Raw genomic sequence first — 15,164 nt, 5'->3', positions numbered from 1 at the left:
AAACGAAAACATGGACAACTCTCAGACCGGACAACGCCGTGGTAGCGACCTGTCAATCACAAGGTAGCCACGCCCTAAAGCATCCCCTGCTTTATGGTCTATTTGACTCCAAATGGGACCATCATTTACTAAATGAACATCATGCTGTATTGAAGAAGACTTGAAACTAGCGATTGAGACCATAAACTCATGTTTACAATGTTTACTGAGGTAATAAATCAAGTGAGAAGTAGGCTCATTTTCTCATAGACTTCTATACAATCAGACTTCTTTTTGCAACCAGAGGAGTCGCCCCCTGCTGGCTGTTAGAAAGAATGCAGGTTTAAGGCACTTCAGCATTGGTTTCACTTCTCAGGCATGGTGGTTGCCCTTATGGTTTGACTAACCTGTTGGTTTGTTTACTGATCATTTTAATTGTCCCGTCAAGACATTTTTTAGTGATGTTACCTCATTCCCAGAGCTCATCTATTAGTACAATGTGTCACAACGTCAACCTGATTTTAGTGCCACATCTATCTGCCACATACAGTAGGTACTAACTCATTTTCAACTGTCTTTTTAGATCCTGCCACTACTTTGTCTGCATGATGGTTTAAGGAACCAATGCGACTCAAAGTACACTGGCAAAGGTCTAAAAGATTTATCACATTTTTTATTAACTTAGCATGGGCTTGCAAGGAAAATGGAGAGCATTTCTACACAACATTACAAATCAGAGCCTGACAGGACAATGTTTTCTAGCAAATGCTGGGGAAAAAAAACACAACATAAATTTATTAAATCATAGTTTATTTATATAAAAAGACATACAAGAATGTGTAAGCTTAACCTGCAGAAAAGTGCTTTGATTACAACAAGAAAATGAAAGCAATGATTGGGGGGTACTGGCGGGACAACGGTTGAAGCAAATGTGCATTTCCGTGACCATCAGACACTGCACGCATACAGCGCGCGCACGCAGGGTCGTGTTTTGGGTTTCACCGGCAGGTTCGGTTGTCTGATAGTCTGCCAGCCGGGGAGAAAATGAGCTGAAGAATATTTTCTTCATCTTTTTGCATGAAAATGATCAAAATATCATTGACGGCCATCAGAAACCCAAATCTCAATCAAAAAGGGTACTGTATAGTGGTTAAACAAAAAAAACAGTACTATGAAGGCAGTTACAATAAAAGACAGAAAAATACACTGTTAAAAGTCTACGAACAGCAGTTTCAGGATATTTTCTCTATAGCAAGTGACAGCAGTTGTGAGCCGTCTAGGTGCAGCTTCAGTTTTTCTCTTTAGGATAGTGGTCACAAGTTCGTATGTGAATACTCAAGTGTTCTCAGGTCAACGTGATCTCTGGCGACTCTTCGATCACTCTGAAGACTCCCACCTTCTCTTTCTTCGTGCTCTCCTTTCCTTTGACTGAAAAAAATAAAAATAGTACTTCAGTTCAACAGTTGAACAGACCACAGCTGAAATCATGGTCAATACAGATAAGAGAATAAATCACAATTTATACCTGCAAGTGGTTACAAATAAGTGTACTGTGACAGTCAATGGAAGAGACAACGCAGTCTACACAGAAAGGTCTGGCTCCACACATTATCATTCTGCTATAGGGCGGAAAAAAACACCCTAGCTTGTCTGTATTTCTTTAAACCAATCACAATCGTCTTGGGCACTGCTAAGCACAGGATGCAGCGACGGTGTCCTTGCAAAATAGAACAACAGCCGGATACAGTCCCCGGAGCAACAGGCTACTGTAAAGACACTCACTGAAATCAGAATCCAGAAGGTGAAACGTCAAAATGGATGTGACTGGCACACTGCCCTAGACTGGACCCTTATGGCTAGTAAGAACAGCATGTTCTTAAGAACTCAGTGTTCATGTTTACAGCCCACATCAACTGATAGTCGGACCGAATCCTAACCTCCCTTCTTATTAGTTGATAAGCTACCTGCTCTAGAGGGTACCACTAAAATTGCTAGGGTAGGAGAACACTGATCAGCATTACATGCTTCCAGGAAATCATTCACAGAAGCTGAATGTTCAGAGAGGATGAGGAGGGCACTGAGCAAGCAGCTCAGACCCACAAGTATGAGACAATGTATATTACAAACAAGCAGACTGCACAGTAGGGCTGCACAATTAATCGAATATTAATCTCGATCACGATTTTGGCTTCCCACAATTAAATGAACATGATTGACTACGATATTAACGTTTAAAATGCTCCGCTCATAGAAAGCTCTGCTGCATAAATCAAGTACTTCCCAAAGTAACAGCTAGAGATGCAAACTCTACTCATTAAAAACAAATATTGGGCAATGGTAAATTATAACGCTATCATGATGCGTTCAAGAGTAATCTTGTAAAAAAAATGTTGGCAAGAAACTTGAATAAATCCAGTTGTTTGAATGAGATGTTTTCACAGCGATATAAAATAGATAGAGAAAGAATTATGACCTGATTAACTTCCCAACAATAACTCTAAGCAGCTTTTAATATATAATTAGAACTACTAATGCCAAGATCTTTTTAATCAAAGTATTTCCTAATTATTTGAATTGTGTATTTTTATACAAATAGACACAATAGATGACAGTAATAAAGTAAAAGCATAACATTTAGAGTGTTTGACGGTTGAAACACAAAATGGAAGAGAAAGCAGCGCTCTGTTTAGTTAAATATGAAATTGCAATATAAATATTTTGTCCCTAAAAATCAATGAATAATCGTGATCTCAATATTGATCAAAATAATCATGATTATCATTTTGTCCTTAATCTTGCGGTCCTACTGCACAGAGTGGAAGGGACCAGGCTTGGTTATTGGTCAGGATGGAGCTGTCGTATTTATAAGACATGATGGAATTCTTGTTAGAGTGCATCACTCTAGGCTTCGTAAGGCAAACACAGGATGAGATTAAACAAAGTCCCAGTGGTGGCGTCTCCTCACCCATCAAGTCACTGCGATCCAACAAAAGCTCCAGGTCCTTGTCGCTGATCACCTTCCCCCTTGATGCTTTCACCTCCCTGAGTGGGACAAAGTTACAGCCACATGTTATACTCTCCAGTTGTGTTGAGAAGTTTGATCCCAGTAAAGACCCAGTTTCAGTTATTCTTTACATTCTCTAAAACATTTTAACTCGTCGGAGTAGAGGATGATTTCTTACTTCTCGGTGCCTCTGGCTTTGAGCAGCGCCATGAGCTCATCCAGATCAATGCAGCTTTTACCGTGGCTCAGGTCTGCCCTCCCACCTTTGAACTTATCTGTGGAGGAAAGAAACAAAATAAAGGAAACAATCACCACAAGTCCACATTTGGAAAAATATTTCAGACCATACAAAGACTACACAAAGTGAAGCCACTTACTCTTGTGGATGACCATCTGTTCCAGCTTCCTCTTGGCCGAGGCCTTCTCCAGGATCTTCTGGTCGATAGTGTTGGCTGTGACCAGGCGGTACACCACCACCGGTTTGGTTTGCCCGATTCGGTGACAGCGGTCCTGAGCCTGCAGGTCTGCCTGGGGGTTCTGAGAGGGGAATGAATGAAGCATCACCACACGCTGACCAACACAACACATGTACAAGGGAACACTTTGAATGGTAATGTTTCAGAAACAGGTTTGATTTTTTTTAATCTGCACCCACCCAGTCACTATCGAAGATGATGACAGTATCAGCAGCCGTCAGGTTGATCCCAAGTCCTCCTGCTCTGGTGCTCAGCAGGAACAGGAACACCTCTGGATCACTGCTGAACTTGGCCATCTGGGGAAGAAGAAAGAACCTGATGATTAGTAATCACAGAAGCACTCTGATGTCTACTAAGGCTCCACTTGATTGCCAATTGTTGATCCAGACAACAGCCTCAGAGTGTTCTGTATCTCCCAATGAGCTGAATATACTCACATTTTCCTCTCTGTCTGCATAGGACATGCCGCCATCCAGTCGGCTGTACTCGAAGCCCCGCAGATAGCAGTAATCCACTATAAGATCCAAGATGGTCACCATCTGACTGAAGATCAGAACCTGGATCACAACAACAAATCAAACAAACACACATACAAGTCAGATATATGCTGGCATGGAAGATACCAAAGAGAACAAACAGCTTGGGCAGAGGATTGTTGGCACACAGCCGCACCGTATCAAGCGGACATACCTGAGCTCACAGTGCTAATACATGCTACATCCCTTCACTGCATAATTCAGATGGCAATACACAAAAGCTTTTGCACGATACAGAGGCCATGATATGATACGTATCGCTACAACATCTGTTCTTTATGCATGTTTGTTTTAAATTGAGACATGCACTGTTTGTGTAATGTGGATTGGCTTTTGCTGCCACCTATTGGCACTGCACCATAGGTGAGGTTTCTTTTTCAAAACTGCCGTCACAGCATGTGCTGCTGTATCGATACAGTAGCATCTGCATCGATACAGCATGTGCTGCTGTATCGATACAGTAGCATCTGCATCGATGTGCGCATCACCAAGAAGTACATCACGTTAGATCGCTGTAGTTGTGCAAAACTTCGTCGCAGTATGCGGTTACTGAATCCCAGTTAGGGCCCCAAATAGGCTTGGTTAGTTTCCACAATCAGACAAGAGATGACTTAAGATGTACTTTCTGGTGGTTCACAGCAGGTCACTGTAAATGTCATTAGCCGATTTCTCTTAGAGTGGACGTATCCTGAACATACCAGGGGCAAAATGTAAGTACTTGTGCCCCCAACTCAGCTCATTAGTGTCCTGCTTCACCTTATGTCCCCTTTCCTTCAGTGCAGGCAGCAGTCTGTCCAGTATGAGAAACTTCCCAGAGGTCTGCACCAGCTGCTCATCAATCTGCAGGGAGGACAGCATGTGAAGAAAGGGACGTGTCACAAAAAGGTGAAGAAGAATACAATTAACCGGCAGTCATACCAACTGCGCTTCTTTAATATCACTACTGAAAAACATTCTCAAAGTTGCACAGCACCTGTAGCTCCAACGTTACTGTACCAAACAAGTACGAGTGACGGCGCGTTACCTTGAACTCCTGTGTGGCGGGGTCGAGGGGGTACTCCACCAGGTAGGGGTGGTTACAGCATTTCCTTAGCAGCATGAGAATGTTCCGCAGCTTCAGGTTGATCTCCGAGTCCAGCGGGGTCTGGACATCCAGCACTGCAGGGGAGCTGGAGGAGATCACAGGATTCAGGTTAGACTGAGTTTTATTCTGGTGTGTCACTTTTGATGTCACGAATGTCCCGGAAAACAACTTTAGTAAACAGGGAAAATGTTACGGTGGTTACGTCTTATTTTATATCTGTTAATGATTTCTTATTTATACTTATGCAGTCTCTCTTTCAAACTCTCAAGCCAGAGCTGGTGATTGTTGGAACAGTGGAGAGACGAACAAAGACGGTTTTGATGAGTTTTATTTTGTTTCTGTCGAGTTTGAATGAAGAGTGTTTCGATGATCAGCGAGGTAAAATGACTATTGCCTGAATGGAGTCTGGTGGCTTTAAGGAGAGCATATTAATTGTATGTTTTGTACGTTAATAAATTAGAATAATTGTATTTATTTATTATATATTCACTTGTAATATAACATGGCGCTGGAATTAAATGGCTTAAATTAGCGTGTCCACGCGGCTGTCATGTTTCCATCACTGCCCATCAGAGCTGGAGATGATAAATACCCGTGACTACAGCAGATTGTAACCTTTCCCACTAAAGACAAAAGCCAGATGTTAGTGGGCGTTAGTGGGTTTTCGGTCCAGTGGGAAAGGGGCTTAATATTTAATTATTTGAGTGTGCAGCTGAGAAGAGTGTAGTCAGTGCTGACCTCAGCTCGTGCTCCTTGCGGACCTTCTCCAGATATTCCTCCAGGTCAACCGGCGTGTCTCCATCTTTTTCTTTGTAGTCCACCGGCCTTCGACTGCCACGCTTCGGCCTGCCACTTGGCGTCAACGCTACAGGAGCCTCCGTCTAAATAAAACAAGAGAGCAGATCCATTTCAATCACTTAGCTTTTACTGGACTCCACTGATAAGGCAGAGCTCAGACGCCTATTGCCAACAGTTTAAGCACTGATCAAATAAGGCAGGGCACCTTTCAACTACATCACAATTCAAAGTGTTTTACATTAAACATCAAAGAAACACACGGCGATATGTAAAGACATGTAAATAGGAATAAGAATAATGGCAACGTCTACTTTAGAGACCAACTTCTTTGATAAGGATTTCTTAAAGAAATGTGGAGCTTCAATTTATCAGCCGACATATACACCGATACCGATATATCTGTAATAAGCCGATATATTGGCTTGGCAAAAGGTTGAAAAGATAGATTGAAAAACATGTTTTGAATCTGATATTTAACAACAGAACTACACTGTGTAGGGACATTGACACTATAGCTGTGGGGACTGATGGAAAATAAACCTACAGAGACCAATTTACAAACCTTTTCCATGCCCAGCATCTTGGCAATAGTTTTGTTGACCACGGCGGTGTAAAAGGCCTCCTGTTTGGCTGTCAGAGGAGCGTAAACAATGATCTCCTTCTTAGGAGGAACCTCCAGCGTCACGTCTGACTTCAGCCTCCTCAGCAGGAACGGAGTCAGAATCTGAAACGAGAGAAAACCTTTAGAAAACGTATGTTCCTGTAGAGCAGGAGGGGATTACCTCCATGGATACCAACAACGTTTCATCAACCATTGAAGAAATACTGCTGCTTTGTGCATGTTGTGGGAGTCCCAGATACGTCAGAAACATATGAACTTATAAAATGTTTGAACTTGCGCGAATACGCAAAGCAAACTTTTCATGCAGCGCAGTGACATATGAAGTCGATGTAAAGATGTGGTAGGCGACGCAAATGACTGATGGTTTAACATCAACGCTATTATATCAAACACACTTAATACATTACAGCATGTCAAGTAAGGGTTTTAGTCTCTCATGATTGCGATGTGTTGTGATGGTTCGGAGGACTGACCTGGTGCAACATGCTCAGGATGTTCTGCTCGCGTTCAGTAGCCACCACACTCTCTGCTTCACTGATGCTGCCGATGTCGAACCACGACTCGAAGCTACACAGCAGACATGTCAACAAGAGGTTAAACCTGAGCAATGACTTTAAGCTGAACAACTGACACTTCCTAAGTCCCGCCCCTTTTCCCTCTGTGCTCCAATAACAGCTGAGCAAGCTTGGAACCCGGCAGAACCTCGGTCAACTTTCCCTTTCCCCGTTATACTGATGGTCATACTTAGATATGCTACGTCTGTTCAAAGGTAACATTACTATGTAAGTCACAATACACTGGTTTCAGAATCTTCACAGACACATTACACACATTGTATATAGTCACAGTTACTACGAGGAACTTTAATTTTGTGTTGATTTTGACAAAAGCGGTAGTGTTTCCGAGCACCAGAGTCCCTTTAGACAACCTCTCATTTTACTGCAGCAGGGTCTAACAGTCTGCCCCGCACAGTCCTGGTTCTCCTGTGCCTCCCTTCCCTCCAGCGGGCCCAGCAACACGGCCTGCACCTCCGTCTGTCTGCGGTGGGCTGGCCCCCGCTGGAGGCCCCCACTGGAGTCAGAGCTGAAGGAGTTTCTGGTGAGCCGTGTGATTTCATGTGATTTTGCCAGATTCCAACCCGGTGGCACGAATGACAGACATCAAGAATAACTGTATAGAAATAGCCAATCTTCTCGCTGATGGTCTTGTTAGGTTTTGTAGGTCATATAGAGGCATCAATATTAGATTGAGACTGTTTCATAACCAGTTATAAGTTCCTCGTAGTAACTTTAAACTGAGCAGTAGTACTGTGATCAGAACTCAGTCATCAATAGCAACAGAAATGACATGGCTCCATACCTCTTGAGGTCATCAAAGACCTCTGGCAGGAGGAAGTTGAGGAGGGACCAGAGCTCCGCTAGGTTGTTCTGCAGTGGCGTGCCGGTCAGCAGCAGCTTGTTGTCGGTGGGCAGCATCTTCAGCTCCCGAACCAGCCGACAGTTGAGATTTTTGATCCTGTGGCCTTCGTCCACTATCAGGTACTTCCACTGGTAGCGCTGAGCACAACACAGACAAGGCTTAGCTTCTTATACAATACTCATGAGAACAGTGAAACAAGGCTGCAACTAAAATATTTATAATAGGTTCTTCTTCACCTGAATTCAGTGTATTTTTGTTTTACTAAACAAGTAATATACAGTTTATTATTCTTCTACTCTGGACTGCAGCTGCAACATTCAGGAACGCATTTTAAATGTCGATATCGCAGTCGATCATTTAATTCTGGGAAGCCAAAATCTTGAACACGATTAATATTCGATTAGTTGTACATTTTACTTTATAAATTATAATTGATAAATCATTCTGGTAGATCATGACGTTACCTTTCAAATGATGTATAATATACCAAGGTTTAAACAAATATAACTTGGTTGGCACAGAAAAAGGCATTTAGCCTCTTCAGAGACTACAGCTCTATCATTTTTCGGTATGGCTTCCCAACATCCAAAGACACCCTGACCCGGGAGTTTGAGGCCAAGATCATCTTCCACTCCCACCCTCAGAGGAACCAGAGCGAGCTAGTCTATGACACGTCTGAGGGTGGTTCATATGTCGAAGCGGAGCTCTATAGAAAACTACGATTGCAGTGTGATTCCACATTTTTGTCCCTGTGAAACCTGCATGTTTTAGTCATATATAAGTTGGTATAATATCTTTATTTAGTAAAGGATGAGCAGGGATCCTACCTGCAGGAATTTTCTGTCTATCATGGCGATCTCAAAGGAGGTGAGGACCACAGGGCACATGTTGAGGGACCCCTGAGGCCGACGGATCTGCTTCAGCAGCTTGGCCCTCTCTGGCTGGGGGCCGTGGTAAAGCAGCGCAGACACCTGGGACAGACACACAACTTTGCTGTCAAATCTGACATGAAATAATGATACTAAAACTATTTAATTACTGCGGGGAGTATAACACGTCCTCCTACCTCTGGTGTGAAGCGCTTGAATTCGCTGATCCAGTTGGGCAGAGTGGAGAGAGGCGCCACCACCAGGAAGGGGCCCATCACTTTCTTTTCTATCATCATGGCGATGTGAGCGATGCACTGGATGGTCTTTCCCAGTCCCATCTCATCAGCCAGGATCCCATTGATGCCGTTCTCCCACAGCATCTGACACAGAGGGAACACGACAGACTGCTGGTTTACAATCAGTGGAGAACACACAAACTGATGTGTACTGGAGACAAGAAAATTACTGAATCTTCAACACACTATTATTCACTTCAAAAACTATACAAGCAAAGCTAAATTTAAAAAACATTGTCTTCTACTCAAACAAACAAACAATCAGGTTCAACAATCTCATGTTGGTCAAGTGCTACTCACCCTCAGCCACTCGATGCCTTCGATCTGGTACGACCTCATGACCCCTCCGGTGAAGTGCTCCGGCTGCTGGGCGGGGACAGGCTGGCCGTTCACCTTCCTGTTAGGATCCAGGAGATGCTTGGCGTTGTCTCGCACCGTCTCCGACAGACGGTTCTTGATGTCTTGGTTGGAATCGCTCATCTTCTCGATATCCTCGGCTTCAAGTTTCTTCTGGGCCGGCGCCTCGTCCTGGTATCAAATGTTTGATATACACATGTTTGTTATGACCCTACGTTTCTATATTCACCCCTCTGGATTATTATTAAATGACATCTCAACTACCCAGATGGGTAAAAAAAATAAAGTGAATTACCGCTTCGTCCACTTTTGCTTTCTTAGCTTGCGACATGATTTCCTGGAAGACAAAATTAAATAGAACCGATGTGAGCAGATCAGTAAACGGAGAAACTGCAAAACAGACAAAAAGTCGAATGAGACCTTACTTCTTTAGACATGACATCTGCTATTTTGTAGTCTTCATCCCTCCTCCTCTTCTTCTTATCTAGTTCAACAGGGAATAAAGTCACACATTTATACATACAATGGAAACTGCTTATAGTAGGGCGGGGCGGTGTGGACTAAAACAAAATCATATCTCTGTATTTTTAGGCTGAATGGCGATCCACGATATATATGAGAATCAGAATTGTGTTTATTGCCAGGTGTAAGAGGTATGCACTAGGAATTTGCTTTGGTTTTGTAACTAGGTATTTTCTACAAAGTGGGCTAAATGCTCAGTAGAAAGTCAGAGCCGCATGTGAGATGTCACAAGCACTTTTATAAAAACAGATATCATGTCATATGACGAGGTATAGCAGACCGTTGCTATGGGCGCAGTTCTGATATCAGACTCTGGCAGACCATTTTTGTGTCAACTTATTGATTTCTGAAGTAGGTAGCCGTGTAATAAGAGGGATAATGTACAGCTAGCGGGTCATTGTTGTGAAAGAAACCCCTTCAGGGTGATCCCTTACTTGGAAACCAAGGTTTAGCATATCACTTAAAACTGTGTATTGGAGCTTTTCATGCTATATTTAGTATAAGAGCAAACATCAGAAGATCCACTCACCTTTCTCAGGCTCTGCAGTCTTTGTTTTCTGCATTTAAAAAAGACAAATATACTTCTATGAATAAGGTCAGAAGAGTACTTTAATGCTAAGCTAAAATGTGTTTTCAGTGAAGCTTCTCTCACCTTCTTGCCCTTCTTTTCAGATTTCTCCTTCTTGACATTCTCCTGCAATCAGGAAAAAACGAGTGTGATTGAGCCGGCAGCCAGCAGGTGTTCACACAGCACGGGCTGTTTAAGAGTTCAACATGTGTGGTGTTCAAAGACACACGGTACCTCAGTCTGCTGTTGCTCCATCTTGGTCAGCAGGAATTTAGAGTAGATGTTGCTCTTCTGAAGCAAATGCTGCAATCTCTTGAAACGCATGTCGTGAGAATCCCTCTCCTGAGACTCCCGGGCCTAATAATCAAACATTAATGACATTTTTGATACTAGTGACAATAAAGGATGATTCTTTGTACCTATATCAACATTTTCAATTCCTAACTTTGAGGAATATGTTCTTCTACAAAACCCTTTTTATTTAACAAAGTTGTTAAATGTTGTCTAAACACAAGCAGCCGTACGAGAACATGATACGGTTTTACAAATACAGAAAAAGCGGGAGAACACACACATACACACCTTATCCATCATCTCCTTTTCTTTCCTCTCCCCTTCCTCCATCAGCTGCTTCTCTTCTTCCTCCATTTCCTTAGTGATGAGCAATTCAGATGTCTCATTCTCAGATTTCACACCGACATCTTAAAAAAGAAACAACAGTGACAGATAGTCAAGCTGATGGCCAGGTCCGCACCTCCCACATGTCCTCATTATTATAGCAACAGTTCTTTTAAAAGCTGATCAACTTCCATTAATTATTATTCAGTTATATTATCATTTATATTATAAGTAGATTGAGAGAGATGCATAAAATCAGAGTCAAATTCCTTGTATGCATGTACATGGTAAATAAACCTGATTCTGATTAGTTCCTGCTGGACAGCTGTTAATAATATAGGCGAGGAGACTCACAGGATAAAATACATGATTTCCACATTATCTCAACATTATGAGTGTAACACTGCATTAATTAAAGTTGGATTTAATTACATTTTGAGGAAAACACATTATACAATTACCAAGAAAAACAATATATGACTAAAATTACAATATATTAACTTATTATGCACCGAAAAATGAACTCACAACGTCAACAACACGTCACAAGTCATGAACTCGGAGCTTTCAGAAACTTTCCACTCACGAGGTCGTGAATACGACATGAGGGGGGCGTTCATATGGACTCATCTCGTAAACACGGTAAACACGACCCCTTTTGAAGGTACTATTTGCCGACTAAGATTTCTTTAGCCGATAAGTCTTTTTTTATACTGAATGACTTATTTCCAAGAAACTTATGAGCACATCTCTGGTAAACACCAGATTTAAAGTGGTGCTTTTGTGCGATTCTTTATGAAGATTTTACAGATCTGTCGGTTAAATCAACTAATCGATTAGTCGACTCAGAATTCTTCGGTCAGGACAGAAACATCTTATTAATTAAAGTTGGATTAGCTCAAGAAAATCCCCCAGCAAGCCCCTTTGGGAGGTCACAGATAGGGGGTCCTTTGTGACTGACCATTAGCAGCAGCTCCAGTCTCCATGGCTGTGCCCAGAGGCTCCTCGGATTCATCCGGTTTGGGGCAGTGAGGGGACCCACTTCGACTTTCTTCCTTTATGCTGTCAGCATGGGGAGGAAACACAAATCAAAAACAGGGTGCGGTGAATTCTTCTTGCTGCTGGTTTTAAAATAGGAGGCAGGACTGACTCCATTACAGACATTTTACATAACATGACTGAGACCAGGGTTGGAAATTAGCACCAGCTAAATACTGTTAAGTATGCAAGTGGCTGCTAGATTTGCTTCACTCACCAGCCAAAAAACAATAGTAATCTATAGAGTGGCTGGTAGATATTGTAAACTTTCTTGTCCACTTGTCTTGTGGACAAAAAAGTTAATTTCCAAAACTGACTTAGACCCATATTGTCTGTAACATGGGGGAGTTCAATTCAATTCAATTAAATTAAATTTGCTTTATTGGCATGACTGTCAGGTGAACAATATTGCCAAAGCGTCAATTCAATAATAAATAAAAATTAAAAAAGAGCAAAATAAAACAAAAACATATATATACTTATATACACAATTCATTAAGCAAATTACAATATATAGATATTTAAAAAGAACATGCATGTAAATGGAAGAAAACAATAAAGAAGTAATTCATGTTTGTTGTGTCAATAAAACAAACAAACAAATAAAAATAATTAATAACAATATATTGCAATATCAAAGGATAAATGTAAAAAACAACAAAAATGAAGTATAGGAGTAAATTAGCTAAGTTATTATTATTTATTATTATATATATAGTAATTATTAAGTTACTGTCTGTAACTCATGGTGTCTATTATCTGGAAATTCAAGTTTCCAGCATCACAGTTCCATAGTGCAAAACATGTTAGTAAAAAGGCAGTAAAAAAGTTAGTAGTACAAAGTACAAAGAAATATACCAGATATAAAAATACAAGGAGATGAAGAAAACTGTTCAAACTTAATATAGTGCAGGGTAACAGCTGTGATACAGGACCATTAAAAAGTGAATATAGTGCAGAAGAGACTGTTAAATGTAAATTTAAATGTATTTTTTTTATTACTATAATTTATTTTATCTTATTTCACATGAAAAGCACCCCATGTTCCATTTGTGTGTTCTATAATTTCATTGTAAAAAAAGTGGGAAAAGTAGGTTCACTTCATATTTGTATCTAATTAAGTATGTTTATGTAAATGTCTGAGTTAAACCAAATAAAGGAAAAACAATATGAAAAAAATAAATACATAAAAATAATGCAACTTACCAGCTCATAGTTGTCAACAGCGAAGCAGATGATGGTATTAATGTGGTTAACTGTTAGACTATTTAATTATAGAAAAATGTAGTTTTTTCTTAACAAAACTTGTTACACAAGCAGGTTATTCAACTCAGTCATATAACTCTATGAAGTAGCTAGTTATTAAGTCGTTTCTGAGTGTAAAGCCGCAGATATCACACAGAAATATGATCTAAAACTATGCAAAAAGTCTGTTATAAGACTAATAATAGTTTCTAGTGTGTCCTACTCTGCAGAAAGCAGCACGGTGTGAGTCCTGAATGATGTCAAGCAGCTACAAACAAGGAATACACATCCACGTAATACGTTTCAAAATAAGACTGCTAACGCGACATTACGCTTTAGAGCTGCATTGAGAAGTCGTGGTTGTCTTTTATTTTGAAGGCTGTTTCTACGTCAGCTCGGCTAACTTGACGCAGTATTATGGGCGGGGCTGTTCCATTTCGCGCCAGTTTGGACGAAACTACTGCTTGTAAAAATAGGGTGGTATATTAATTAAAGAGTAGATAATGCAGTATTTAAGAAGTATATAGAATAATCGGAATGAATATAAGTAATGTAAAGTATTAAGAAATGAAGTGTAGAAAACAAATTTTCAGACTACAGATGATTTAATTTATAGGATAAACTATTTTACAATACAGCCACCCCTCTGAGCGGAAATATGTACCATACCTAATCTGATATTTCCCGCGAATGCCGGTTGCCTGTAAAGGTGCATGCATATTATAAAAATGTGATTTTACATTTTGAAAATGATAAAGATAACATTAAATTCATTGTTAACATACATTGTACATTTGTCATACACCAATGCAGAAATGCTACCTCCAATTTCCACTCGATTTATATATGAATATATTAAAATTCTCAAACACTAAAAACATATCATAAAAAAACCTATATATATACATATATATATATATATGTATATATATAATAAAATAATAAAATGTTTAAAATAATAAAATATTTAAACACCTTTTTCCCCCCAAAAATGTATTACAAAAACATACAATATACAAATATTGCAGACATGTACTCAACACAAATGTACAGAGTCAGGAATATGACTTTAGATAAGAAAAATCATAATGACAATTATTAAAATAAATAGAATCAATAAGCTTCAGGAAAAAATGAAAAACAAGATGGAGAAATGCATTATTCTTCTTTAATGAGTTCACTACACAGTATGACAGTTTTATTGCTGTTTATAGTGTTTGAGAATTTTAATATATTCTTTAAATACATATAAAAATCAGCAATAAAACTGTCATTCTCATTGAAGAAGAATGATGCATTTTTCCATCCTTTTTTTTGTTACTGGAGCTTATTTATTCTATTTATTTTAATAATTTTCATTAAGATTTTTCTTATCTAAAGTCATATTCCTGACATTTATGTTGAGTCCTTGTCTGCAATATTTGTATATTGTATGCTTTTGTCATAATGTTTTGGGGAAAAAAGGTGTATAAATATTTTATTCTAAAGGGTTAGAAAGGTAATCATATTCCACACACGATTTTCAAGAGGTTATTTATTTATTTTCAATGGATTTAAACAAACAGTAATTCTATAAATAAATGACACACTACTCTTTGTTTGTATGTTTATCTCATGCTGCTTCTCAACAGGCTTAGCGGTATTTTTGCAATGAATAAGCAAATGCATGCATCAATAAAACTAAATACATTTCATGCCTATAAATGTGCAGTCAATCTGCACTCAGACAGGTG

The 15,164-nt window shown here is 39.9% G+C and overlaps 1 protein-coding gene across 1 annotated transcript; it reads right to left on the bottom strand.

The window, feature by feature from the left end:
- Nucleotides 1–772: 772 nt before the first annotated feature.
- On the bottom strand, nucleotides 773–13,713 carry hells (helicase, lymphoid specific). The gene is made up of 23 exons (XM_037782060.1): nucleotides 13,393–13,713; nucleotides 12,110–12,210; nucleotides 11,113–11,231; nucleotides 10,765–10,887; nucleotides 10,615–10,656; nucleotides 10,492–10,519; nucleotides 9,866–9,924; nucleotides 9,736–9,777; nucleotides 9,384–9,611; nucleotides 8,985–9,167; nucleotides 8,746–8,889; nucleotides 7,859–8,055; nucleotides 6,973–7,066; nucleotides 6,440–6,601; nucleotides 5,818–5,960; nucleotides 5,020–5,164; nucleotides 4,752–4,835; nucleotides 3,897–4,016; nucleotides 3,639–3,755; nucleotides 3,361–3,520; nucleotides 3,162–3,258; nucleotides 2,945–3,021; nucleotides 773–1,407 (listed from the first exon to the last, which is right to left on the bottom strand). The coding sequence occupies exons 1-23, from the start codon at nucleotides 13,398–13,400 to the stop codon at nucleotides 1,325–1,327; spliced, it is 2,556 nt and encodes an 851-aa protein (XP_037637988.1). The 5' UTR covers nucleotides 13,401–13,713; the 3' UTR covers nucleotides 773–1,324.
- Nucleotides 13,714–15,164: the final 1,451 nt, after the last annotated feature.

The sequence above is a fragment of the Sebastes umbrosus genome, chromosome 10, assembly GCF_015220745.1.
Source record: "Sebastes umbrosus isolate fSebUmb1 chromosome 10, fSebUmb1.pri, whole genome shotgun sequence".
Classification (NCBI taxonomy): Eukaryota; Metazoa; Chordata; class Actinopteri; order Perciformes; family Sebastidae; genus Sebastes; species Sebastes umbrosus.
This window is presented reverse-complemented; position numbering and strand designations above follow the sequence as displayed.

Excerpts from the sequence above, each read along its gene's own strand:
- hells (XM_037782060.1), bottom strand. Across the intron at positions 9,925-10,491 it reads GACTGCAGAGCCTGAGAAAG|ATAAGAAGAAGAGGAGGAGG; the intron begins GTGAGTGGATCT and ends CTGTTGAACTAG. Across the intron at positions 9,168-9,383 it reads AAGGCATCGAGTGGCTGAGG|ATGCTGTGGGAGAACGGCAT; the intron begins GTGAGTAGCACT and ends CCTCTGTGTCAG.